The sequence below is a fragment of the Oncorhynchus mykiss genome, chromosome 22, assembly GCF_013265735.2.
Source record: "Oncorhynchus mykiss isolate Arlee chromosome 22, USDA_OmykA_1.1, whole genome shotgun sequence".
Lineage (NCBI taxonomy): Eukaryota > Metazoa > Chordata > Actinopteri > Salmoniformes > Salmonidae > Oncorhynchus > Oncorhynchus mykiss.
In genome coordinates this window covers 14,907,321-14,932,115 of record NC_048586.1, presented here as the reverse complement: position 1 = coordinate 14,932,115, position 24,795 = coordinate 14,907,321, and the positions used below count along the sequence as shown (strand labels likewise).

Genomic DNA, 24,795 nt, shown 5'->3' with positions numbered 1-24,795 from the left:
CAAACATCTGTGTAAGTACAGTGCATTGTGCACCATTTAAAAACATGGAAGCCAAATCATTGCATAACTTAGATAATTAACAATCCATGAAGTCTGAGCTATTTACTATTGAAAAAAATGGCTAGCTGGAGCACATCTGAGCAGTTGACTTCTTAAGCCCTTACCCGCTATGTGCTGATTGACTTAGATCTGCCCACTACAGGCAGTCCGACAAAAACCAGGCAGATGTGTCCATATTCAGAGTTGTATTGGCTCTTGGCAACCACCACAGAGTTGCGCACACACACACATCATAAATGCACCGTTCTGTATACATCTGGCCCTTGTGTTGTCGTCCTCTGGTGGGTAGCTAGCTAGCTAAGATGGGCCCTTTCCTAAATTAGCTATGGATGGAGATAGGGATTTGGACTTGTGGTTTTTTACTTAATTCACCTTACTGGTCAAATATTATAACGGCGATCCAACCATAAATGTATACATAGTGCCCCTGGACTGAGATGATGGAAGTTCAATATGTAGCTAGATGTAGATGACTAACATTAACTAGCTAACGTTGCCCATGAAAGGAAGTTACGCTAGCGAGCAAGCATTTTATTCAGGTAGCCTAGGACAACAAAAAATAAAAGTGTGTACTGTATGACAGAGTGATAGACCGTTTTGTCAACATGAAAGAGAGGAGGTTGGCATTGGCTTTTCTCTACAGGTAGAGTGAGTCAACATGCTTTTTCTACTTGCATAAATACACACACACACACACACATATCAGAACCATGGACAGTCACATCATATTTAGCTTAAGTTGATTGGACTAAATTGTTTTTGGAATATTTTAGTTGTCACTGTATTAGACTAAGCAGAGGTGATTTGATGATGTTGAAATGGTGTTGGAATAGTGGAGGCAGCTCCTGTTTTCTTTGCGACTTGCGGTAACTCTCCGTGGTTCTAAAATAGTTGAAAACATTAACTTGCTTGACCATGTTGTAGGTCATGTTTGTTACATGCAAAATGCTTTCACCAACAAACAAGCTGTCATGGTCCAAACACACCAAGAAAATCATTAAGAGACCATGACAACTCCTTTCTCCCCTCAGGAGACTGAAAAGATTTGGCATGGGTACCCAGATCCATCGAGAGCATCGGCATTTCGACCGTAACGCGCTACAGAGGGTAGTGCGTACAGCCCTGTACATCTCTGGGGCAAAGCTTCCTGCCATCCCGTACCTATATACTAGGCAGTGTCAGAGGAAGTCCCCAAAAAATGTCAGTCATAGACTGTTCTCTCTGCTACTGCATGGAAACGGTACCAGAGCGCCAAGTCTAGGTCCAAAAGGCTCCTTAACAGCTTCCACCCCCAAGCCATAAGACTGCTGAGCAATTGATCAAATGACCACCCGGACTATTTACATTGACACGCTGTTTATTATCTATTCATAGTCCCTTTACCCCTACCTACATGTACAAATTACCTTGACTAACCTGTACTCCCGCACATTGACTCGGTACCCGTACCCCCTGTATATAGCCTCATTATTGTTACTTATTTTTGTACTTATTTTTTTAAACTTTAGTTTATTTAGTACATATGTTCTTAACTCTATTTTCGACTCATGTGACAAATACAATTTGATTTGATTTTGACTTCACCGGACAGAGGATGCTCTCCGGTTTTGTGATGAAACAAAGGTGTGGTTGAATTGATTCTTCTCATTGTCTCTGCCTTAGGCCTATACAGTATATCACGGTCGCAAGGCTTATGAACTAACGGGTTACAGAGCAAACAACGCAATTATCACAACAGATTGAAAAATTGCTTTTTTGGGGACTTGGCTTCCCAAGTGATTTTATCCACACACCGTTACTGACTGTAGACTACATAGCCTATCATTATCATTGCAGACACCAATTCACACAACTAAAGATGAGATGTCAACATCTTGGCAGAGAGAGAGGCTAATAACTGCTGCCAGTCAGAATTGATGGCCTTCTCTCTCTGGCCAGCTAGAGATCTTATCTGATAGGCCATAAATCAAGTGTGCATGCAGAGTGCACCAGGCCATTTAGAGTCTTCTACTAATTTGATAACTTTATCTGGCATATAACACATTATCTTCCAGTAATAGTAGCATGCACAACATACTCATAATAATACACTATATATATATAAAAGTATGTGGACACCCATTCAAATGAGTGCATTCGGCTATTCCAGTCACAGTCATTGCTGTCAGCAGTATAAAATCGAGCACACATCCATGCAATCTTCATAGACAAACATTGGCAATAGAATGGCCTTACAACGTGGCACCGTCATATGATTCCACTTTTCCAACAAGCCAGTAAGTAAAATTTCTGCCCTGCTAGGGCTGCCCTGGTCAACTGTAAGTGCTGTTATTGTGAAGTGGAAATGTCTAGGAGCAACAACGGCTCAGCCGTGAAGTGGTAGGCCACATAAGCTCATAGAATGGGACTGCAGAGTGCTGAAGCACATAGCGAGTAAAAATGGTCTGTCCTCGGCTGCAACACTCACTACCGAGTTCCAAACTGCCTCTGGAAGCAACATCAGCACAAAAACTACTGTTCATCAGGAGCTTAAGCCTAAGATCATCAATTCCAAGACTCCAGCTGGAGTTTGTACCTTTATTGGTGTAAAGCTCGCCGCCATTGGACTCTGGAGCAGTGGAAACACGTTCTCTGGAGTGATACATCACGCTTCACCATCTGGTAGCCCGGGGGATGAATCTGAGTTTGGCGTATGTCAGGAGAACGCTGCCTGCCCGAATGCATAGTGTCAAATGTAAAGTTTGGTGGAGGAGGAATAATGGTCTGGGGCTGTTTTTCATTGTTTGGGCTATACCCCTTAGGTCCAGTGAAGGGAAATCTGTACGCTACAGCATACAATGACATTCTAGACAATTCTGTGTTTCCAACATTGTGGCAACCGTTTGAGAAAGGCCCTTTCCTGTTTCAGCATGACAGTGCCCCCGTGCACAAAGCGAGGTACATACAGAAATGGTTTGTCAAGATCGATGTGGAAGAACTTGACTGATCTGCACAGAGCCCTGACTTCAACCCCGTTGAACACCTTTTGGATGAATTGGAACCCTGACTGCGAGCCAGGCCTAATCGCCCAACATCAGTGCCCAACCTCACTAATGCTCTTGTGGCTGAATGTCCCCGCAGCAATGTTCCAACTAGTGGAAAGCCTTCCCAGAAGAATTGAGCCTATTATAGCAACAAGAGGGGGACCAACTCCATATTAATGCCCATGAATTTGGAATGAGATGTTCGACGAGCAGGTGTGCAAATACTTTTGGTCATATAGTGTAAATACAGACATGCAAAAGTCATATTAATATTAACTGGCAATTATGTACTGACGATATGTATTAGTTAAACAGGTAAACAATGATACCAACTGGCAACAGAACAACTACGTTATAGATGTAACAAGGTTACAATAACCAACATTATTCAGGTTTCAGTAGCATGCAGTAATCATCATAAACAATCCCCAACAATATAAAGCCCCAACTTACATTGTGGATGCACACACAACACTTCTAAAATAAACACTGAAAACTCAGTCGCCAGCCAGACTTGCATCTTCTGTCGAAGACTAAAAAACACTGAGCTACAGTGGGCGGAGCCAGCATCCAAATGACCATTCAAACCTGATGATTGGCTGAAAGGAATGGCCTTTTTTACAGCCGCCCTTGGATTTCTTACGGAAATCCAAACAACTTCGGAAATGCCTCAATGTGGGGCATAGTCTTTAAGTGCCTTGTCCTATCCAGCAGGGCAGAGGGTCAGAGCAGCTAAGGGACCAGACAAAGTGGGGTCCAGTCCTACTGTGCATCTGGCCAAACTAGAGGGGTAGCAAGTGTCACTTTAGAGGACCATGGGGGCCTGGAGGGTGCTGGCTTTGGGGCACGTAAGGGCGTAGGGGCCACCCCACGAGGAGGAACAGTGTCTGGCCATCCCATGGGATGCCACGGGGATGGTGGAAGATCCTCTAGCTCAGCTGGTTGAAGGCCGCTGGTGCCCATTCCTGGGCACTGAGTTAGTGACTTCTCCCTACTGATGAAGATGATGGCTCCCATGGTGGAGCAGGTGGAGACCTCTGGGCGAGGCTGATCAGAGATCTGAAGGCAGGGGCATGCTGGGCCCCAGAGATGAGGTCAGGTGATTTCCCAGGTGTGATGGCCAAGGGTCTTCAAGTGCAGGAGGTGGGGCGGCCTCCCAGAACTGGAGACAGCCGGCCCCTGGGTCAGTGAACAGTGGTTCCCCCAGGTCAGGAGGCTGAGGGCTTAGGCCTGCAAGCCTAGCTGAGTAGGGATCTGGGAGAATAGCGCTAGGACAGGTGGCTGGGCACTGGCTGAGGCTGTGGGCTGCGAACTGGCTAGGAGCAGGGACTGCAGACCTAGAGTGACAGCCAACTCGGGGCCTAGCAGGGCAGGAGACCCAGGGCCTGGAACAGGAGGTTTACATTTCATGATCTTTGATGGAAAAACAGAAGCTTGGAATTTCTCAAGAGCCTGGCAGTTGGCTGTGTCCCAAGAAAGCTCAAAGGCAGGTTATAATCTCCTGGGTAGAGACTGAGACACTGATTTATTAGCAGTGATAGAGGAGCTCAGGCCCTGGTGGTTTGAAAAACCACACACTTTTGCCAAATGTTGTTATGGCCTGGCTGGTGTAACAAGCCAACTCTAGGCCAGTGCCAAGTGTTGGTGTAGGTAAACAGACACAGTTAGAACAGCTGCAGTGGTTCTGGGGGCTTTGAGTGCACAGCTGTAGGGTCAGCATCACACAATATTTGGGGAAAAAGGTCAGCAAGGTCACAGGATACAACTACAGTTTGGCCACCACTATTCATTTACACGTTGGGGCTCTATTTTAACACGCCTAACGTAATTGTAAATCGTAGCGCTGGTGGTAGCGTTATAGGTTCAGGGGTGTGTCAGAAATATTTAAACTATTTTCACAATTGGAATTATGGGCGTAGTAGCTGGCGATGCCGTGAAAGGGCTGGGTTTTGGAGAATAAACAACTTCTGGGTGTGTGAAGGCTTGGCCCCTCACTAGCCAATCAGAACGTGCTCCATGGCTAAATATGTGGTTGCTTCATGTTGTGTATTTACGGTCTTTTATGTATTGCGTTGTCATCAACTCCAATTTGAAAGTTAGTCCCTTATAGCCTCCTTCGTTAAATAGCCTGCCCCATATTTGCTAAATATGTTGAACATGTTTGCAGTCCACAGTCTTCTAATTGCATTGGTTCAGTATGGAAATACATAGTTAAACATAGGCTACAGTATAGCATTCGCACTGATATAGGGGCTAGCCTTACTGTAAATTGCAGTCTGGATATGGACATGCCAAACGTAGTCAATAAGCAAGATCAAATTCACTAGGCTATTGATAAGGCCTAAAAAGACACACACAAAAAACTTAACAACAACTTGTTTTAAATAGGCTATGTATAGAGACAGTTACAGACACCATAATTGCTCCCTGTGGGGTGCATAATAATACAGACAAGGCAACTTAGACTATGGAGGGTTTTACGCACATCCAAACATTGTTTATAAAATCATGTTTTACAAACATCATAGAACCATCTTACAGATCATACAGTATTTGCACTTCTGCAGAAATAACAGACGCAACTGCGTTGCATTCGAAGCCATGGAAGTTTGGTTTTGAATCAGAATTAAACAAAAGACAACCAACAACAATATTTCTAGGTAGGACCGAGTCAGATGCATGACATCATAAATCACTTCTCTCGTTTCATGGCACTGTGTGCACGCATAGGCTTAAATGTCTTTACGCATAACATTTGCACGTCTGTACTAAATACTAGGCTCCTGTCAATTATTGTTGCCTATGTGTGTGGCAGATTCTTCCAAAAATGATAGGAGGACTGAATAGTATTTGAGGAGTGTGTCTTTGGTAATCGATGAGGAGTGTGTCTTTGGTAATCGGATGAGGAGTGTGTCTTTGGTAATCAGATGAGTAGTGTGTCTTTGGTAATCAGATGAGTAGTGTGTCTTTGGTAATGGGATGACGAGTGCTCTTCCAAAAGGGGGATGGATAGCCTACGTGAACAAGCAAAATGCAGGGATGCGAATTGTGAGTAATAAAAAAGAATGAGGGTCAAAATAAAAAAGACACACTATGTGCTATGCTGCTAAACCAGCCATGGTTAAGGGGAGGGTAGGCTATGGTTGGTTTTGAATCAAATGAAATGAAATGGGGGGGGAAACCAATTGTTTTTTTTAGATGTTTCTAAATACTACATTTTTCAACAACAACAAAAATATGTTTCCATGGGCACTGTGCGTCATGGCTGGATAGGCTGCCCTTCTGCTCTCAAAATCCCTGCCATTATCAACTGCGTTACTGCTTTTTGTGGGTCTTAAAACTTCCCACTAGCGCTGAATGAAATTGTCACTTTTCCACTTGTTTTTAAGGACACACCACAAATATTGCCACCCCTCCTAGCCATAGTCTGTAACCAATCCGACTGTCTTAGACTTCTTGACATGGATAGGAATATGATGGCTCTCTATGCACTTATTTGCTCAGCTAACTTGATGCTGTAACCTGGGGTTTCTTTTTTAGAGGAACATAGGACAGTAGAGTTGCAATGTTATTTTTGATAATGTGTCCTAAAAAGTTCATTTCCGATGCATGGAACCTTTTCAAATCTGGTTGTACTTGGAAAATGAGTCTCCTTTCCCCTAAGTGTAACTTGTTGGCAGTTCCGTCTTTGCCTGGCTACCCATCCACATCGCGCCTGTCAAACGCCACGCCCACTAACGTTTCTTCTCCACGGTGAGTCTGGATTTGCTTCCTCCCCGAGGACTTCTAGAATGTGAACACATTCTAACCATTCTGTTTGGTTCAAGAAACCGATGCGTTCACGAATCATGAATCACGTCATTTTTACATCAGCACAAACTACTTCTAGGATAGCGGGTTCAGACTGATGTATGGAGCGATTGATACAGCAGCGAAATTAAATTCAGGATGAGTCGTCAGGCAAGTTCCATGACTGTAAAGTTCTCAACTACCGGTAGCACTTTTGACTTTTTGTCTTGTGGACTAAACTAACAAAGTCCAGCCTGGCTTGAGTCTAATTGCTTAATAGTTCCCTATTAGTTTATCTAGATCAGAAGCTGTTGGGTAAACATTATAACAGGGGAATAACGTGCTTATCTATAAGTACTTTAAAAATATATATATTTTCTCCTTTAGAAATGAGCAGCCTGTTTTCATGTGTCACCTAGACTTTGTACGCAAAGGCTGGAGTGCTGCGTGTGAATGTCGATGTTACCCTTCAGTGACTTGCCAAATTTTACAACTACAGTTGAAGTCAGAGGTTTACATATACCATAGCCAAATACATTTAAACTCAGTTTCTCACAATTCCTGACATTTAATACTAGTAAAAATTCCCTGTTTTAGGTCAGTTAGGATCACCAATTTATTTTAAGAATGTGAAATGTCAGAATAATAGCAGAGAATGATTTATTTCAGCTTTTATTTCTTTCATCACATTCCCAGCGGGTCACAAGTTTACATACACTCAATTAGTATTTGGCAGCATTGCCTTTAAATTGTTTCGCTTGGGTCAAATGTTTCGGGTAGCCTTCCCCAAGCTTCCCACAATAAGTTGGGTGAATTTTGGCCCATTCCTCCTGACAGAGCTGGTGTAACTGAGTCAGGCATGTAGGCCTCCTTGCTCGCACACGCTTTTTCAGTTCTGCCCACAAATGTTCTATAGAATTGAGGTCAGGGCTTTGTGATGGCCACTCCAATACCTTGACTTTGTTGTCCTTAAGCCATTTTGCCACAACTTTGGAAGTTCCATCAGACCAGAGGACATTTCTCCAAAAAGTACGATCTTTGTCCACATGTGCAGTTGCAAACTGTAGTCTGGCTTTTTTATGGCGGTTTTGGAGCAGTTGCTTCTTCCTTGCTGAGCGGCCTTTCAGGTTATGTCGATAGAGTTCTCGTTTTACTGTAGATACTTTTATACCTGTTTCCTACAGCATCTTCACAAGGTCCGTTGCTGTTGTTCTGGGATTGATTTGCACTTTTCGCACCGAAGTATGTTCATCTCTCTTCCTGAGCGGTATGACGGCTGCGTGGTCTCATGGTGATTATACTTTGCATACAATTTTTGAACAGAGGGACGTGGTACCTTCAGGCACCTTCTTTTGATTTTCCCATGATGTCAAGCAAAAAGGCACTGAGTTTGAAGGTAGGCCTTGAAATACATCCATGGATACACCTCCAATTGACTAAAATTATGTCAGAGAGAGAGAGAGAGATAGAGAGAGAGAGAGAGAGAGAGAGAGAGAGAGAGAGAGAGAGAGACTTGCCCCCCAACACAAACTATTGCAGCATAATTACTGGAGGCTGAGCCCGGAGGGGTTGGGAGACTCTATGGCCCCATCTGACTATACCTCCGGACAGGGCCAACCAGGCAGGATATAACCCCACCAACTTTGCCAAAGCACAGCCTCCACACCACTAGAGGGATATCTTCAACCTCCAACTTACTTACTTACTTACTTACTTACTTACTTACAACTTACTCCAACTTACTACCCTGTTTTTTGCACTATTGGTTAGAGACTGTAAGTAAGCATTTCACTGTAAGCATTTCATCTGTTGTAGTTGGCACTTGACAAATAAACTTTGATTTGATTTGCGCTAACGCCGAGAATAGCCCGCGAGATCTTCCCCACGGCACGAACCCGAGGGGGGTGCGATCCCAGACAGGACGATGACATCAGTGACTCAACCCACTCAAGCGAAGCACCCCTCCCAGGGACGGCATGTAAAGGCACCAGTAAGCCAGTGACTCAGCCCTTGTAATAGGGTTAGAGGCAGAGAATCTCAGTGGAGAGAGGGGAACCGGCCAGGCAGAGACAGCAAGGGCGGTTCGTTGCTCCAGTGCCTTTCCATTCACCTTCACACTCCTGGGCCAGACTACACTCAATCATAGGACCTACTGAAGAGATGAGTCCAATAAAGACTTCTCTCACATGGGTAGGCAGACCATTCCATGAAAATTGAGCTCTATAGGAGAAAGCCCTGCCTCCAGCTGATTGCTTAGAAATTCTAGGGACAATAAGGAGGCCTGCGTCTTGTGACCGTAGCGTACATGTAGGTAGAGTGGGGAGAACAAGTATTTGATACACTGCCGATTTTGCAGGTTTTCCTACTTACAAAGCATGTAGAGGTCTGTAATTTTTTTAATCATAGGTACACTTCAACTGTGAGAGACGGAATCTAAAACAATAATCCAGAAAATCACATTGTATGACCTGAAGAGAGCTGGGACCACAGTCTCAAAGAAAACCATTAGTAACACACTACGCCGTCATGGATTAAAATGCAGCGCATGCAAGGTCCCCCTGCTCAAGCCAGCGCATGTCTAGTCCATCTGAAGTTTGCCAATGACCATCTGGATGATCCAGAGGAGGAATGGGAGAAGGTCATGTGGTCTGATGAGACAAAAATAGAGCTTTTTGGTCTAAACTCCACTCGCCATGTTTTGAGGAAGAAGAAGGATGAGTACAACCCCAAGAACACCATCCCAACCGTGAAGCATGGAGGTGGAAACATCATTCTTTGGGGATGCTTTTCTGCAAAGGGGACAGGACGACTGCACCGTATTGAGGAGAGGATGGATGGGGCCATGTATCGCGAGATCTTGGCCAACAACCTCCTTCCCTCAGTAAGAGCATTGAAGATGGGTCGTGGCTGGGTCTTCCAGCATGACAACGACCCGAAACACACAGCCAGGGCAACTAAGGAGTGGCTCCGTAAGAAGCATCTCAAGGTCCTGGAGTGGCCTAGCCAGTCTCCAGACCTGAACCCAATAGAAAATCTTTGAAGGGAGCTGAAAGTCCGTATTGCCCAGCGACAGCCCCGAAACCTGAAGGATCTGGAGAAGGTCTGTATGGAGGAGTGGGCCAAAATCCCTGCTGCAGTGTGTGCAAACCTGGTCAAGAACTACATGAAACGTATGATCTCTGTATTTGCAAACAAAGGTTTCTGTACGCAGCTTGAAGGTTTAGAGGCCATGACTATTTTCATCAATATGTCAAGAGATATAGTATTAAAAAACTTGAGTGTCTCCCTTGATCCTAGGTCCTGGCAGTGTTGTGCAGACTCAGGACAACTAAGCTTTGGAGAAATACGCAGATTTAAAGAGGAGTCTGTAATTCGCTTTCAAATGATCATGATCTTTCGGTCAAATAGGTTCATTAATTTTTCCCTGCTGAAGTCATCCTCTCTTGGGGAATGCTGCTTTTTAGTTAGCTTTGTGACAGTATCAAGAACACATTTTGGATTGTTCTTCGTCTCCTCAATTAAGTTAGAAAAATAGGATGATTGAGCAGCAGTGAGGGCTCTTCGATATTGTATGGTACTGTCTTTCCAAGCTCATCGGAGACTTACAGTTGGTGTAGCGCCATTTCCGTTCCAATTTTCTGGAAGCTTGCTTCAGGGCTCGGGTATTTTCTGTATACCAGGGAGCTAATTTCTTATGACAAATGTTTTTTGTTTTTAGGGGTGCGACTGCATTTATGGTATTACGCAAGGTTAAATTAAGTTCCTCAGTTGGGTGGTTGACCGATTGTTGTACTCTGACGTCCTTGGGTAGGTGGAAGGAGTCTGGAAGGGCATCTAGGAAACTTTGGGTTGTCTGAGAATTTATAGCATGGCTTTTGATGTTCCTTGGTTGAGCATTCATCACTCCCCCTAACTGGGAGGGGCCAGAGACAATTACTCGATGCCGACACATCTTTCTAGTTGATTTACACGATGAAGCTACAGTGCCTTGCGAAAGTATTCGGCCCCTTTGAACTTTGCGACCTTTTGCCACATTTCAGGCTTCAAACATAAAGATATAAAACTGTATTTTTTTGTGAAGAATCAACAACAAGTGGGACACAATCATGAATTGGAACGACATTTATTGGATATTTCAAACTTTTTTAACAAATCAAAAACTGAAAAATTGGGCGTGCAAAATTATTCAGCCCCTTTACTTTCAGTGCAGCAAACTCTCTCCAGAAGTTCAGTGAGGATCTCTGAATGATCCAATGTTGACCTAAATGACTAATGATGAGAAATACAATCCACCTGTGTGTAAAGCGCAGAGAGCATCATGAAGAACAAGGAACACACCAGGCAGGTCCGAGATACTGTTGTGAAGAAGTTTAAAGCCGGATTTGGATACAAAAAGATTTCCCAAGCTTTAAACATCCCAAGGAGCACTGTGCAAGCGATAATATTGAAATGGAAGGAGTATCAGACCACTGCAAATCTACCAAGACCTGGCCGTCCCTCTAAACTTTCAGCTCATACAAGGAGAAGACTGATCAGAGATGCAGCCAATGATCACTCTGGATGAACTGCAGAGATCTACAGCTGAGGTGGGAGACTCTGTCCATAGGACAACAATCAGTCGTATATTGCACAAATCTGGCCTTTATGGAAGAGTTGCAAGAAGAAAGCCATTTCTTAAAGATATCCATAAAAAGTGTTGTTTAAAGTTTGCCACAAGCCACCTGGGAGACACACCAAACATGTGGAAGAAGGTGCTCTGGTCAGATGAAACCAAAATTGAACTTTTTGGCAACAATGCAATGGCGTAAAAGCAACACAGCTCATCACCTTGAACACACCATCCCCACTGTCAAACATGGTGGTGGCAGCATCATGGTTTGGGCCTGCTTTTCTTCAGCAGGGACAGGGAAGATGGTTAAAATTGATGGGAAGATGGATGGAGCCAAATACAGGACCATTCTTGAAGAAAACCTGATGGAGTCTGCAAAAGACCTGAGACTGGGACGGAGATTTGTCTTCCAACAAGACAATGATCCAAAACATAAAGCAAAATCTACAATGGAATGGTTCAAAAATAAACATATCCAGGTGTTAGAATGGCCAAGTCAAAGTCCAGACCTGAATCCAATCGAGAATCTGTGGAAAGAACTGAAAACTGCTGTTCACAAATGCTCTCCATCCAACTTCACTGAGCTCGAGCTGTTTTACAAGGAGGAATGGGAAAAAATGTCAGTCTCTCGATGTGCAAAACTGATAGAGACATACCCCAAGCGACTTACAGCTGTAATCGCAGCAAAAGGTGGCGCTACAAAGTATTAACTTAAGGGGGCTGAATAATTTTGCACGCCCAATTTTTCAGTTTTTGATTTGTTAAAAAAGTTTGAAATATCCAATAAATGTCGTTCCACTTCATGATTGTGTCCCACTTGTTGTTGATTCTTCACAAAAAAATACAGTTTTATATCTTTATGTTTGAAGCCTGAAATGTGGCAAAAGGTCGCAAAGTTCAAGGGGGCCGAATACTTTCGCAAGGCACTGTATGTTGCGCTTGGTGACCTCTAACTGTTTCATCCGAACATCGTTGGTGCCGACGTGGATAACAAAATTCAGCGTAGCCTTAACGTTGGTAGCCCTGCTCCCTGGTAAACAGTGTGTGATCGCTGGATGATTCCTTTTAAGTCTAGTACTGAAGGTAATGGAGTCGCCAATGACTAGGGTTTTCAATTTGTCCGAGCTAATGGTGGGAGGCTGTTATTGTTAGCCATTCTCATTGATGCATCTGATCATGTTTTCAGTGTTCCTTAGTATGTGGCTGTGGCTCTCACTCACTGTTTGGTCCCCTTTTATAGTGTTAGCCTAACAGGGATGCTTTTGTGATTTAGCGAAGTGCCAACTACAGGCAATTCTTCAAAGCCCTCCTAAGCTATTACATTTAATTGCAATATCAGTCAGTCACAGCTATTATAAAGTATTGTGCATAAATAGAGGGCATAAATAAATGTCTCTACAAGTTATTCAACCCTAAAACATATTCATGCAGGATTATTGTCCCCTGCGGTTGTTAAGATTCTCTTCGGCACTCGGGGTGATTTGGATATGTTGTGGTCAGTGAACTAATGTTGTACAGGACAATCGTATGATTGAATATGCTCCAAATTAGATCTTACTGTTTCTCTGCCTAGTGCTAATTGTAAAGCACAGTAGATTACTGTGCTACAGGGACAGATCATGAGAAGTTCACAAAAATAATTATTCTGAGGACATTAACTGACAGCCAGAATAAATACACAAAAAAAAAACATATTTCATTGTTTCATTGTGGTACATCTCAAATGGCATGTTCACAATTTCTTGAAGTCTATGAGACAGTACTATGATTGCAGGCAGTTTGAATATTAAGTAGTGGACATGTACTATATTTGCCAGTTTGACATGGTGTCTGTTATCCAGGCCAGTTCTGGGTTACTAAACTGACCGCTTTGGTCAATATGAATGATTGAATATGACAGCTGCAGTATAGGATTACCAAACATCTCTAACATCTGCTATTGTCACAGTACATTCATCTATAGACCATCAATATCTTAAAGAGACAGTAATTGGAAAATAGTTGATTATTATTTTATTTTTTGCAGACTGTTGATTGGAGCACCAAGAGCCAAAGCACTGGCTAACCAGAGAGCCAACATAACCGGTGGCCTGTACAGTTGTGACATCACCACCGAATCCGATGACTGTCTCCGAATCGATTTTGACAATGAAGGTGAGGTGTTACTCAAATCTGGTTCCCTCTGTTTCTCTTTCTTACACAACATATGGTTGAACATTATGTTTTATTAACCACAATACACTGTAAGTAAAATTCATTCTAAAGCGAGAATCAACATCAATTCCCACAGAGGATGTGAGAGTTGAGAACAAGGAGAACCAGTGGATGGGGGTGACAGTTAACAGCCAGGGCCCCGGAGGGAAGATTGTGGTAAGTCAGTGTCAGAGAATACTGTGCATTGCTGTGTTACTAGCCAGGTACATAGTGCTTTGTATATCTGTCATGCAGAACTTTGCGTCAGACCTACAGTATCATTAGCTAAGGATCTGCCTTGCGTGCTGATTCCGCTGTCTCGTCGTTGCAGACCTGTGCTCACCGCTATCAGAGACGTCTGTTTGTGGACACTGCTCAGGAGTCCCGTGACATCACAGGTCGCTGCTACATCCTGAGTCAGGACCTCACTATTGATGAATCCTCTGATGAAGATGGAGGGAACTGGAGGTTCTGTGAGGGGAGAGCCAGAGGCCATGAGAGGTTTGGCTCCTGTCAGCAGGGTCTGGCTGCCACTTTCACCAAGGACTACCATTACGTGGTGTTTGGAGCGCCTGGCGCCTACAACTGGAAAGGTAGGTGTCTGTTCATAAGGTATGCAATTAAGTTGCCATTGTAAGTCTCTCTGGATAAGAACGTCTGCTAAATGACAAAAAAATGTACAATGTGAAAAGTAAATCTAAGTTATCAAAACCTATTTACTTCAATCGATCAAAATCAATGGATGTACAATATATAGATTTAAATCTCTGCAGAATGAGCTGTGCAGTTTATTGTGACTCACATGTCCTCTAGAGGTAAGGAAAGGCTCTGCAACAGACTTCATCAGACATTTCCTTACTGTGCTTTAACGTGTCAATCAGCAGTTGAAACAATTACCAAGTATTCTTCCGACCACTGTTTCTGTAAAAAGCTGGGGATGGGGCTGGATAAATGTAACCACCCTCATATTTAAAGACAGAGCTATGGATGCAAGGACTGACCATCTATGATTTCATAATTACAGTTTTAACCATGTTTTTAGGCTATAGAGTGTGTGTTTACATGTACTTTGTTTACAAACATTGAACAAGCTAATATTTTGGGTTCTGATGGGGTACGACAGTTGACCTAAACTCAGGAGCCATTTATAAGTAATTCTTCGAGAATGAATGGGTACATTTAATTCCTTCAGAAGTCCACCCATGAATGACCCTATAATACAATGTTATTTTCACCTGTAAAAAAATAAATTCACCCAGTGACGTTTTGCTTGTGTCATTATTGTTGAAGATTTCATATGGTTTTGTTGAGGATCATATTTAATCAAGCACCATTTTCACTCTCAACCACTCCAGGCATTGTACGTGTAGAGCAAAAGAACAACACTTTGTTGGAAAGGGGATTTTATGACGACGGACCTTATGAAGTTGGAGATGAGAACCGCTTGGATCCTGACCTGGTGCCTGTGCCTGCTAACAGCTACTTAGGTGGGTACAGTAGGTCTGAACCTTGACTGCGGGAACTAGGTGTTTTCTGTGCTTAGGCATCCTGCTCGTGGCCAGTTTGCCTGCTGCCAACGCTGTTTCTGTATAAGTCTCCTTCTCTACAGGTCAGCCCTGAGAAAACTCTGGATGTGACGATCCAATAGTTTCTTAGGTTTGTGACTTCCCAGGTGGCTAAAACATACTCTCTTAACCATTCCATCTACATGGTCGTTAACTTGTGAATGGTTTATAATCTGAATATTTACCATGTAATTATTTCAATGTAATGTTTGAATGTACTGCAGTTTTTACTGGAATTACTTATATGTATATCAACATATGTTGTCTTGGCTGCTTCAAGATGACATGACTACTATAGTTCACATCTTGTGATTTTCTTTACATCCCAAATTCACTCATTTATTCATGAAAGATGAATGCTCTGAATTATGCATGGTATAAGATATTAGCTATAAATACCTAGATTCCTCTTATTTCATGTTGCAGGGTTTTCCATTGATTCTGGGCATAGCATCACCAAGGGGCGTGGCCTGACCATTGTGTCTGGGGCACCGCGAGCCAATCACTGTGGGGCTGTGGTCCTGTTGAGAAAGGAGAATGAAGCGTCCGCAAGACTCTCCCCGGAGTACATTCTAGAAGGGCCTGGACTGGCATCTTCTTTTGGATATGATGTAGCTGTGGTCGACCTGAATGGAGATGGGTATGTGACACAAGTTGACTTCTGCTTTTCCAGTTTTGGCTTATCCATACATTATGTCAGGGGTCCCCAATTACATTCAGCTGTGGGCTCATTTTTCCTTGAGCGGATGGTTGGGGGGCTGGAACTTAGTTAAATTAAATTCACTTCAAGAATCCCAAACAGACACAATATTTGGCATACACAGAATAATTTCAAACCTTGATTACATTGGGATTAGAGCTCTGCTACCCAAGCTGAGTGTGACGGGCCCCGACATTATACATAGGGTTAGTGCCGCGTAGGGCCAGCTTTTTCATAATAACTAGGATATGGGCATGGCTTGAGCCATTTGCTCATGCCCTGCTGCATCGTACAGTCATATCTTACTAAGATCAGACTAACCTCGTCAAATATAAGATGGGAGAGATTTCACCAAAAATGCTAATGTTCCTTGAGTTTTGTCGGAGTTTGCAGTGATGAAAAGTAACTGCTCTCATGTCTCATCATTGAGCAGAGCAGCCCAAGCGGAGCCGTTGCTATGGGTACTTACAGATCCAGAGCCGCCATGAGCAGAGTGCATGCAGAGTGAGCAGCGTGCAGGGAGTGAGTGACACACAGAGAGGAGCAGCTAATGGATTTACTAATGGAGGAAGTTATTTCTGGTTTCGGGCAGGGCCGAAAATTTGGCAGAAACAATCGGCCTGGGTAGGGTAGGGCATGAACATTGTGGGCATGGGTAGGGCTTGGGTTTAAAATTCATGCTTGTGCAGGGCTCTAATTGGGATACGATCACCGTGTGAATACTTGGGAACAGATTTACAATCCCTTTGAGATGATTTCCTGGTGATTTTTAGGAAAATTATATCCCCTCAAAAACGCAACATGTAAAGTGTTGGTGCCATGTTTTATGAGCTGGAAAAAAAGATCCCAGAAATGTTCTTATTTATGCAAAAAAAAAAAAATCTCATATTTTGTGCACAAATTTGTGTACATCCCTGTTAGTGAGCATTTCTCTTTTGACAAGATAATCCATCCACCTGTCAGGTGTGGCATATCATGAAGCTGACAAAACAGCATGGTCATTGCTCAGGTGCACCCTGTGTTGGGGACAATACAAGGCCACTCTAAAATGTGCAGTTTTGTCACACAACACAATGCAACAGATGTCTCAAGTTTTGAGGGAGCATGCAAATTGGCTGGCCAGCTGCAGGGTTCTCCACCAGAGCTGTTGCCAGAGCATTTAATGTTCATTCCTCTACCATAAGCCGCCTCCAACGTTGTTGGCAGTACGTCCAATCAGCCTCACTACCGCCGCACACGTGTAACCATGACAGCCCAGTACCTCCACATCCGGCTTCTTCACCTGCGGGATCATCTGGGAACAGCGACCCGGACAGCTGATGAAACTGAGGAGTTTTTCTGTATGTAATAAAGCCCTTTTGTGGGGAAAACTCATTCTGATTGGCTCCCCAGTAGGTGGGCCTGGCTGCACCCCTGCCAAGTCATGTGAAATGCATAATTGACTGATTTCCTTATATGAACTGTAACTCAGTAAAATCTTTGAAATTGTTGCTTGTTGCGTTTATATTTTTGTTCAGTATAAAATCACCCGCCTATTGGGGAGCCCCGCATTATGTCATCAAACCTACATGGATATTGTAACTTATGTTTCAAATATCGCCTTTATTTTTTTTGCATCACAGGTGGCAGGATATTGTTGTGGGAGCCCCTCAGTTCTTCATGAAAGAGGGAGACTTTGGAGGAGCTGTTTATGTCTACATCAACCAGGCAGGAAAGTGGGACAAGATCACCCCAATCCGCCTCAATGGAACCAAAGACTCAATGTTTGGGCTGGCAGTGGAAAACATCGGTGACATCAATCAGGACTCCTATCAAGGTGGGAACCTGGCATCTGTACTTATTTCTGACATTTCTGTGCTTGTGTCATAACATTCCATAGCTAAATGGCTTCTCTTTTACAGACATTGCTGTTGGAGCGCCCTACGCTGATGCCGGGGCAGGAAAAGTGTACATTTACCACGGTTCTGCTATTGGAATCAACACCAAGCCGGCACAGGTTGGTTATGTAGTGTTTTATTGGTCACAGGATATGCTTGTTGACGTAGTGGAATGACATCACTGCTGCATCCCATTTTCACCTATTGATGTATTTGTCATTTCAGATCCTTGAGGGAATGCCCAACAACATCAGATTATTTGGATATTCTCTGGCTGGGAATATGGATTTAGATAAGAATTCCTATCCTGATATAGCTATTGGGTCTCTCTCAGATACAGTTCTCGTTTACAGGTAACGATCTTGTTCGGCTATCTACAACAATCCAGTTACGACCTCACAAATACATTTCACGATAACACATACAGTAACAACTCGCATAACAACTCTTCTTTTTTTTTAGGGCAAGGCCAATTATTAGCATTCAGAAGGATGTCAAAATTACTCCAAAGGAAATTGACCTCACAAAGAAAACCTGTGGCAACAGTATCTGGTAAGGTGTTGATGGGATTTGATGAGTGCTCATGTTTGAAAATATGTCTGACATCTTTGCGCTTCTGTAGATTTGTTTCCTATTAACACAATTTAATTCATAATCCATTTGTTGTCTATAGCTTGACCGTGGAGGCATGTTTCACCTATAAAGCAAACCCTGTATCCTACAGCCCAAAACTAAGTAAGCGAAGCCTCTCTCTTCTTTCACCTCAGCCCAATTGGCATACTTTGTCATAGTCCTGAAAGTCCTGAATCCCTTTGTCCTTACATAATACATACTGTTGATCTGGAATGTTTCCTTACAGCTATCCGCTACGCATTTGAGGGTGAGGCAGATCGCAGGAAGCAAGGGCTTCCCTCCAGGATCCTCTTCCTCAACAAGTCTCACACCGACCAGGACTTCCAATCGACCGGAACTCTGGACCTCCGGGGACAAAACAAAAGAGCTTGCACCAAGACAAAAGTCAAACTGCAGGTAATACTTTTTGGTATTCTTCTAACCCTCTTGGGATTCTAGAAGGATACCTAGAAGGGAGATGGTGTACATAATTGTTTTCTCTGTCTGTAGGATAACATTAGGGACAAGCTGCGTGGTATTCCCATTGAGGTGTCGTTGGGAATCCAGGGTACCAAGCGGCAGAAGAGGCAGAACGCTCTCCCCCAGCTTGTACCTATTCTTGACAACTCCCAGCCAAGCAAGGTCGTCACTGAGGTAACCATCCTTTCCCCAACTGTTACACGTGTTTCATGATGTCATTGAATGTCTCAGAGTGATTGGAATTCAGTACATTTTAGAATGGACTTACTGTCAGATGCATTGAAAATAAGCTTGATCTTGCTTCATTACAGGTGAACTTCTTAAAGGAGGGATGCGGAAACGATAATATTTGCCAGAGTAGCTTACAACTGGAGTACAGATTCTGCTCCAAAGAGCTCAACCAAGATATATTTCCCCCATTACCTATGTGAGTATGAACAAACATTCTTAGTGCATATACATTTAGGGACTTTCATGATAAGATTTGGAAAATAAAACCACGGCTCTGAGGAAGAGGTATCAGGCAATGTTTTGTTTTTATCCAGGGAGAATGGGCTACCAGTGATCTCCCTCAGTGATCAGAAGGACATAGCTCTGGAGGTGACAGTGAAGAACAGAAATGGGGATGATGCTCATGAGGCTAAACTGGTGGGGATGTTCCCCAACGCTCTCTCATACTCCGGTTTCCGCTCTCAGAAAATGACAGTAAGTGAAGTGACTCTGGTTTATTTCAGCACCTTTCACCTTTTATCCGTCAAGTAATAACATTGTAATGAGTTCCTGTTCTCCAGAGGGATAAACCGGTTCTCTGTTTAGCCAACCAGAATGGCTCCCAAACAGAGTGTGAACTGGGGAATCCATTCAAAAGAGATTCAGAGGTAGGCTATGCACTTGTTTTCATGACAGTATTTTGTATTATTCTGTCATTGTGTGGCTCACTTGTGGTGAATGTTATGACATATTTGAATGCAATGTGTTTCCAGGTTACTTTCTACATAATCTTGAGCACTGCTGGTATCTCTCTCAATACGGCAGAAATTAATATTGACCTCGAGCTTCAAACGTAAGTGGCACTATTCTTTTTTCACGAAGGCGACTGATGAGTGACTTGTATAAATCCTTTTTTCTTCAATTCAGTCTGGTATGATAACGGTAGCCCCTATCTGCAAAAGTATGGTGTCTGTGGAAAGCTGAGTATCTTGGCCATTGATCGTACCTTCAAATCTTTGGTGTGACTTAATAGCATATATGGGAAAACATATTTATAAGGGCAGGCCGAGCCGATGACCGCTACCTAGATTGCGGATTTTAATATATATTATAATTTAACTAGGCAATTCAAATAAGAACACATTCTTATTTTCAATGACTGCCTAGGAACAGTGGTTTAACTTCCTTGTTTAGGGGCAGAGCGACGGTTATTTTTTTGTAGCTTGTCAGCTCGGGGATTCGATCTTGCAACCTTTCGGTTACTAGTCCAACGCTCTAACCACTAGAGTTGACTTGGGCGGGACAAAGCAAGGCCTAGATACATTTATGCGTGATGCGAACAATTGCTACCTGACTCAGAGGACGAGACGTACCGAGCACCGTACATCACATTGTAAACACATTTTAAACGCTTTTTCACCAAATATGGCTTCTCAAGAAAATAAAAAAGAATATCGAAGTGAAGTAAACTTAAATAAATACATCTAACAGGAACCTAAAAAGAAGGCCGCTATGAATAGGTATATCGACATAGACACTTTAAATAGAATTCTGGAGTCGGACTCGGATCAGGGGAGCGATTTGGAAAAGGAGGAATTCGACTCGGCCGACGAAGATTGCTTTCTAGAAGGATTCGATCCTCTTTTAGATCTGTAAGTAAATGATTTCCATGGCTTTACATAGCTAATTTACTATGTGTATTTCGGTTTTTAAGTTGTCTGCTTTTTGTGCTTTGGATTTAGTTTACATAGGCCTATGTAACAAGTCATTTCAATGTTATATAATTCCAAAGTAGTTATTGTCTAAGTTTCATCCTTATAAATCTGGAGAGGCCACCATACTCTTATGGCCATTGTTTATTCAGAGTGGTTAAATGCTGAAGACACATTTCAGTTGTACAACTGACTAGGTATCCCCATTTTCCTTTCCCTTTCTTTGTGGTCGTCACCTCTACCTTTGTCTCCAAAGTGTTACTGTTTGGATTGTGTGTGTGCTTCTCACCATCTATGTGAGTCCCTGTCCAGATCAAATTTAGGCTTGGTGTTTTTACTTTACAGTAATGTTGTTTGGTAAATTTAGTCAACTGTTATTCTGTGTCTTACAACAAAATATCCCTTTATTTTAGTCGCCACAGAGTGGAGGATGCATAGAATTTGGATGATGACGTTTGGGAGCCCCCCTTCCCAGCAAGCGCCCCTGCCGGTCAAGGTCTTCACCCCCCACTGCTCTGTCAATCACCCCGTCTGATGGTTCTAAATCCACCACTCGACAAAGGCCCCACTCCTCTTCAACCACCCCCACTGCAGGCCCTGGCACCACTCCATTGTCTGCAAGTTCATCTGGAGGTGCGGAGGCAGGGAGGAGATCTAGGCCTCAACAGAGAAGAGGAAGAGGGAGAGGGAGGCAGGGAGGAGATCTAGTTCTCAACAGAGAAGAGGGAGAGGTAGTGGAAGCAGCACAACGGAGGACAGGTGCTATACGGTCCTTCAAGATGATGAGGAGCCAGAACAATTTAGGTTTAAACCCAAATGACCTGAAGGCCCCCCTTACACTTGGGTGCCTTCCCAAATTACCTGAAGGCCCCCCTTACAGCTGGGGGCCTTCCCAAACGACCTGAAGGCCCCCCTTACAGCTGGGGGCCTTCCCAAATGACCTGAAGGCCCCCCTTACAGCTGGGGGCCTTCCCTTACAGCTGGGGGCCTTCCCAAACGACCTGAAGGCCCCCCTTACAGCTGGTGGCCTTCCATTACAGCTGGGGGCCTTCCCTTACAGCTGGGGACCTTCCCTTACAGCTGGGGGCCTACCCTTACAGCTGGGGGCCTTCCCTTACAGCTGGGGGCCTTCCCAAATGACCTGAAGGCCCCCCTTACAGCTGGGGGCCTTCCCAAACGACCTGAAGGCCCCCCTTACAGCTGTTTCAGCTTTACTTTACCACCTCTGTACTGGGAACACTAATTAGTAATACCGACAAGAAGCAGCAGGGGGGGAAGGAAGATGTCTTGGAAACCTGTCACCAGGGGTGATATGCTCAACTACATGTCCTTGGGGATTTACATGGGACTGGTAAAGTTATCAAGACTAGTTGACAACTGGAGCAAGACCCCACTCTATCGGTTTTGAGTTCCCCACCTCCATCGTAGGTGAAAACCGATTCTTGGCCATCAACCGTGCTCTTCACATGAGTGACCCACAAAAGGATCAGGAGAATGACCAGAAGAAAGGGACTGCAGGGTCTGATCGTCTTGTAAGAGTCAAGCCCCTTTATAATGCCATTATTTCCAGCCTGCTCAAAATCTTTCTATAGTTGAGCGTATGGTTGCCTCAAAGGCTCTAATTGGCTTGAAGCAGTATATGAAAAATAAGCCGACCAAGTGGTGCTACAAGCTCTTTGTGCCGATTCAGCCCCTGCCTACACGTGAACCTTTTTTGTCTTTGAAGGCAAGGTGATCACACCCACTGGGAAGGTCCTCAGTTATGACTCTGTTATGCAGCTGATGGACTTCCCCTTACTTGGCAGTGAGTACAAGCTCTTTGTGGACCATTTTTATACTAGTCCCATGCTTTTCATAGACCTCTGGAAAAATAAAATATTGACTTGTGGCACCATTCGTCCTAACAGAATCGGGTTTCCCTAAGACCAAGGTAAACAGGACTAATAAGCTGCTTTTTGTGAAATGGATGGACACTATGGAAGTAACCACTCTCACCACACAGCATAAGGCATTGAATAACAACCATGTCTCAAGGAGGGTGAAAAATGCCAATGGGGCATGGGTGAGGAAGAATGTCCCCGTTTCTCTGAAGGACTAATGCTCTGATAGGCTACTAGGTCCTCCACAAGACCAGGAAGTGGTATAAGACTTTTGTTTACCACTTTGTGGACATTGCTACAGTAAATGCTTTCATTCTCCACAAGCAGATGGCCAAAGCAAATGGTCAAACCCCTCTCTCCCAGTTGGCCTTCTGAGAGCAGCTGGTGTTGGAAATGGCTGAATTAGGGGCCGAATTAGGGCCCCAAATAGGGGGGGGGGGGGGTGAAATGCCAGCTCACTTTTTGTTTCCTGGCAGAGAGGGACTGCTTCAAAGACTATTGACATGCACAAGCTATGGTGAAATCTAATCATCTGGGATGTAAAACGAACACGAATGCCATTTGTAAATAGTTTCTATTCATTCAATTTTTGCACATTTTCTAGTGAAGGACACATGCGAAACCAAGTTGTGTTTCAGAATACATTTTATATAATTTTTTATGTATACATGTTGCTTTAATATTGTTTTTGTAAACAGTTCATTTGAATGTGGGACCAATACAGTGGATATGCCTACGCTAAACGTTCAGGCACTTTGGAGAGGTTAAAAAACACTTCTATGTCCCCCAACACCACCACAATGTTTGAGAGAGGTTGGTGTTGTAGAAATGTTGTTTTTACAGTTAACAATAACTTTTAGGCACATCCATTTTGCAAAAACAGTGCAATTACCACATTCAGACACTTTGGAGAGGTTGAAAGGACACTGAAATGTACCCTGGCTAACCCATAACACCACCACAATGTTTGAAGTGAGGTTGATATGGTAAAAATAGTTTTTATACTGAACAAATAGCATTTAGGGATTGCAAATATGTAATAGCACTGGAATTATCTATTTTGCAGACATATGCCACTTTGGAGAGGTTTAGGGACACTTGGAAATGTCCTGTGACCACACCTGACACCACTTACTAAAACATCTGCCCATTTCTAATTGTTAGTTCTATCAAGCCTATTTTTTTTCTGATATTGTTCACATGTTGTGGAAGCCACCTGATGTGTTTCCAGCTCTAGTCATCAATAATTCACTCATAGCTAGCTGGTTAATGAGAGATGACCATCAGAAGAACAATAAAAACGTATTTTGTGTTTTCTTGTTCATGTGTAAACTATCTTTGTTCATGTGTAAACTATCTATCTTCTGATCATTTCCTCATCTCTCAGATGTCTTCTTTCCAAATACACAAAGTTTCTGCATGTCAGAAGCATGTAATTACACACGAACAGACGTTACTTTTGGGTATGTCTATTTCAGGCGGAAATGTATCTTTTGCCATTACATTTTAAGAGGATAACAAACACTTACGTGCCACTTCTCTACCTTCAGGACCAGTACACAGGACAAAATGGGAAGAGTGAAAGCAAAGGCGAAAGTCGTGATTGAGCTGTTACTTTCTGTTGCAGGGTAAGTAGTGTTTCTAACGTGTTCACTTGTTGACTACTGCATCAACTCGATTTCAAATACTTTTTTTGATCTGATTTATTTAAAAGTACACGGAGAGCGAACATTAATGGCATCCATGTCAATCTCTCATGGCTCAAAGTGGAAGAGAGATTGACAATCATCATTACTTGCTTTCGTAAGACGTGTTTACAAGCTGAAGGTACCGAGCAGTCTGTTTTTAAAATACTAGCACACAGCTCGGACACCCATGCATACCCCACAAGACATGCCACTAGAGGTCTCTTCACAGTCCAGAACAGACTATGGAGGCGCTCAGCACTACATAGAGCCATGACTACATAGAACTCTATTCCACATCAGGTAACTGAATGCAAGCAGTAGAATCAGACTTAAAAAGCAGGTAAAAAATACACCTTATGGAACAGCGGGGACTGTGACGTAACACACACAGACACAT

General features: G+C 43.4%; 1 protein-coding gene across 4 annotated transcripts in view; it reads left to right on the top strand.

Annotated features, from left to right (window-relative positions):
- LOC110501452 (integrin alpha-6) overlaps positions 1-24,795 on the top strand; it is a 30,681-nt gene that overhangs the window by 2,209 nt on the left and 3,677 nt on the right. For all 4 annotated transcript variants that reach the window (XM_036958817.1, XM_036958819.1, XM_036958816.1 and 1 more), the window contains exons 2-18: positions 13,508-13,635; positions 13,772-13,851; positions 14,006-14,267; positions 15,030-15,161; positions 15,666-15,879; positions 17,562-17,755; positions 17,841-17,935; positions 18,042-18,169; positions 18,279-18,368; positions 18,490-18,551; positions 18,676-18,845; positions 18,939-19,082; positions 19,220-19,335; positions 19,454-19,613; positions 19,700-19,786; positions 19,892-19,971; positions 24,261-24,338. In XM_036958817.1, coding sequence (XP_036814712.1) covers positions 13,508-13,635; positions 13,772-13,851; positions 14,006-14,267; positions 15,030-15,161; positions 15,666-15,879; positions 17,562-17,755; positions 17,841-17,935; positions 18,042-18,169; positions 18,279-18,368; positions 18,490-18,551; positions 18,676-18,845; positions 18,939-19,082; positions 19,220-19,335; positions 19,454-19,613; positions 19,700-19,786; positions 19,892-19,971; positions 24,261-24,338 — 2,220 coding nt within the window. The remainder of the gene's footprint in view (positions 1-13,507; positions 13,636-13,771; positions 13,852-14,005; positions 14,268-15,029; positions 15,162-15,665; positions 15,880-17,561; positions 17,756-17,840; positions 17,936-18,041; positions 18,170-18,278; positions 18,369-18,489; positions 18,552-18,675; positions 18,846-18,938; positions 19,083-19,219; positions 19,336-19,453; positions 19,614-19,699; positions 19,787-19,891; positions 19,972-24,260; positions 24,339-24,795) is intronic.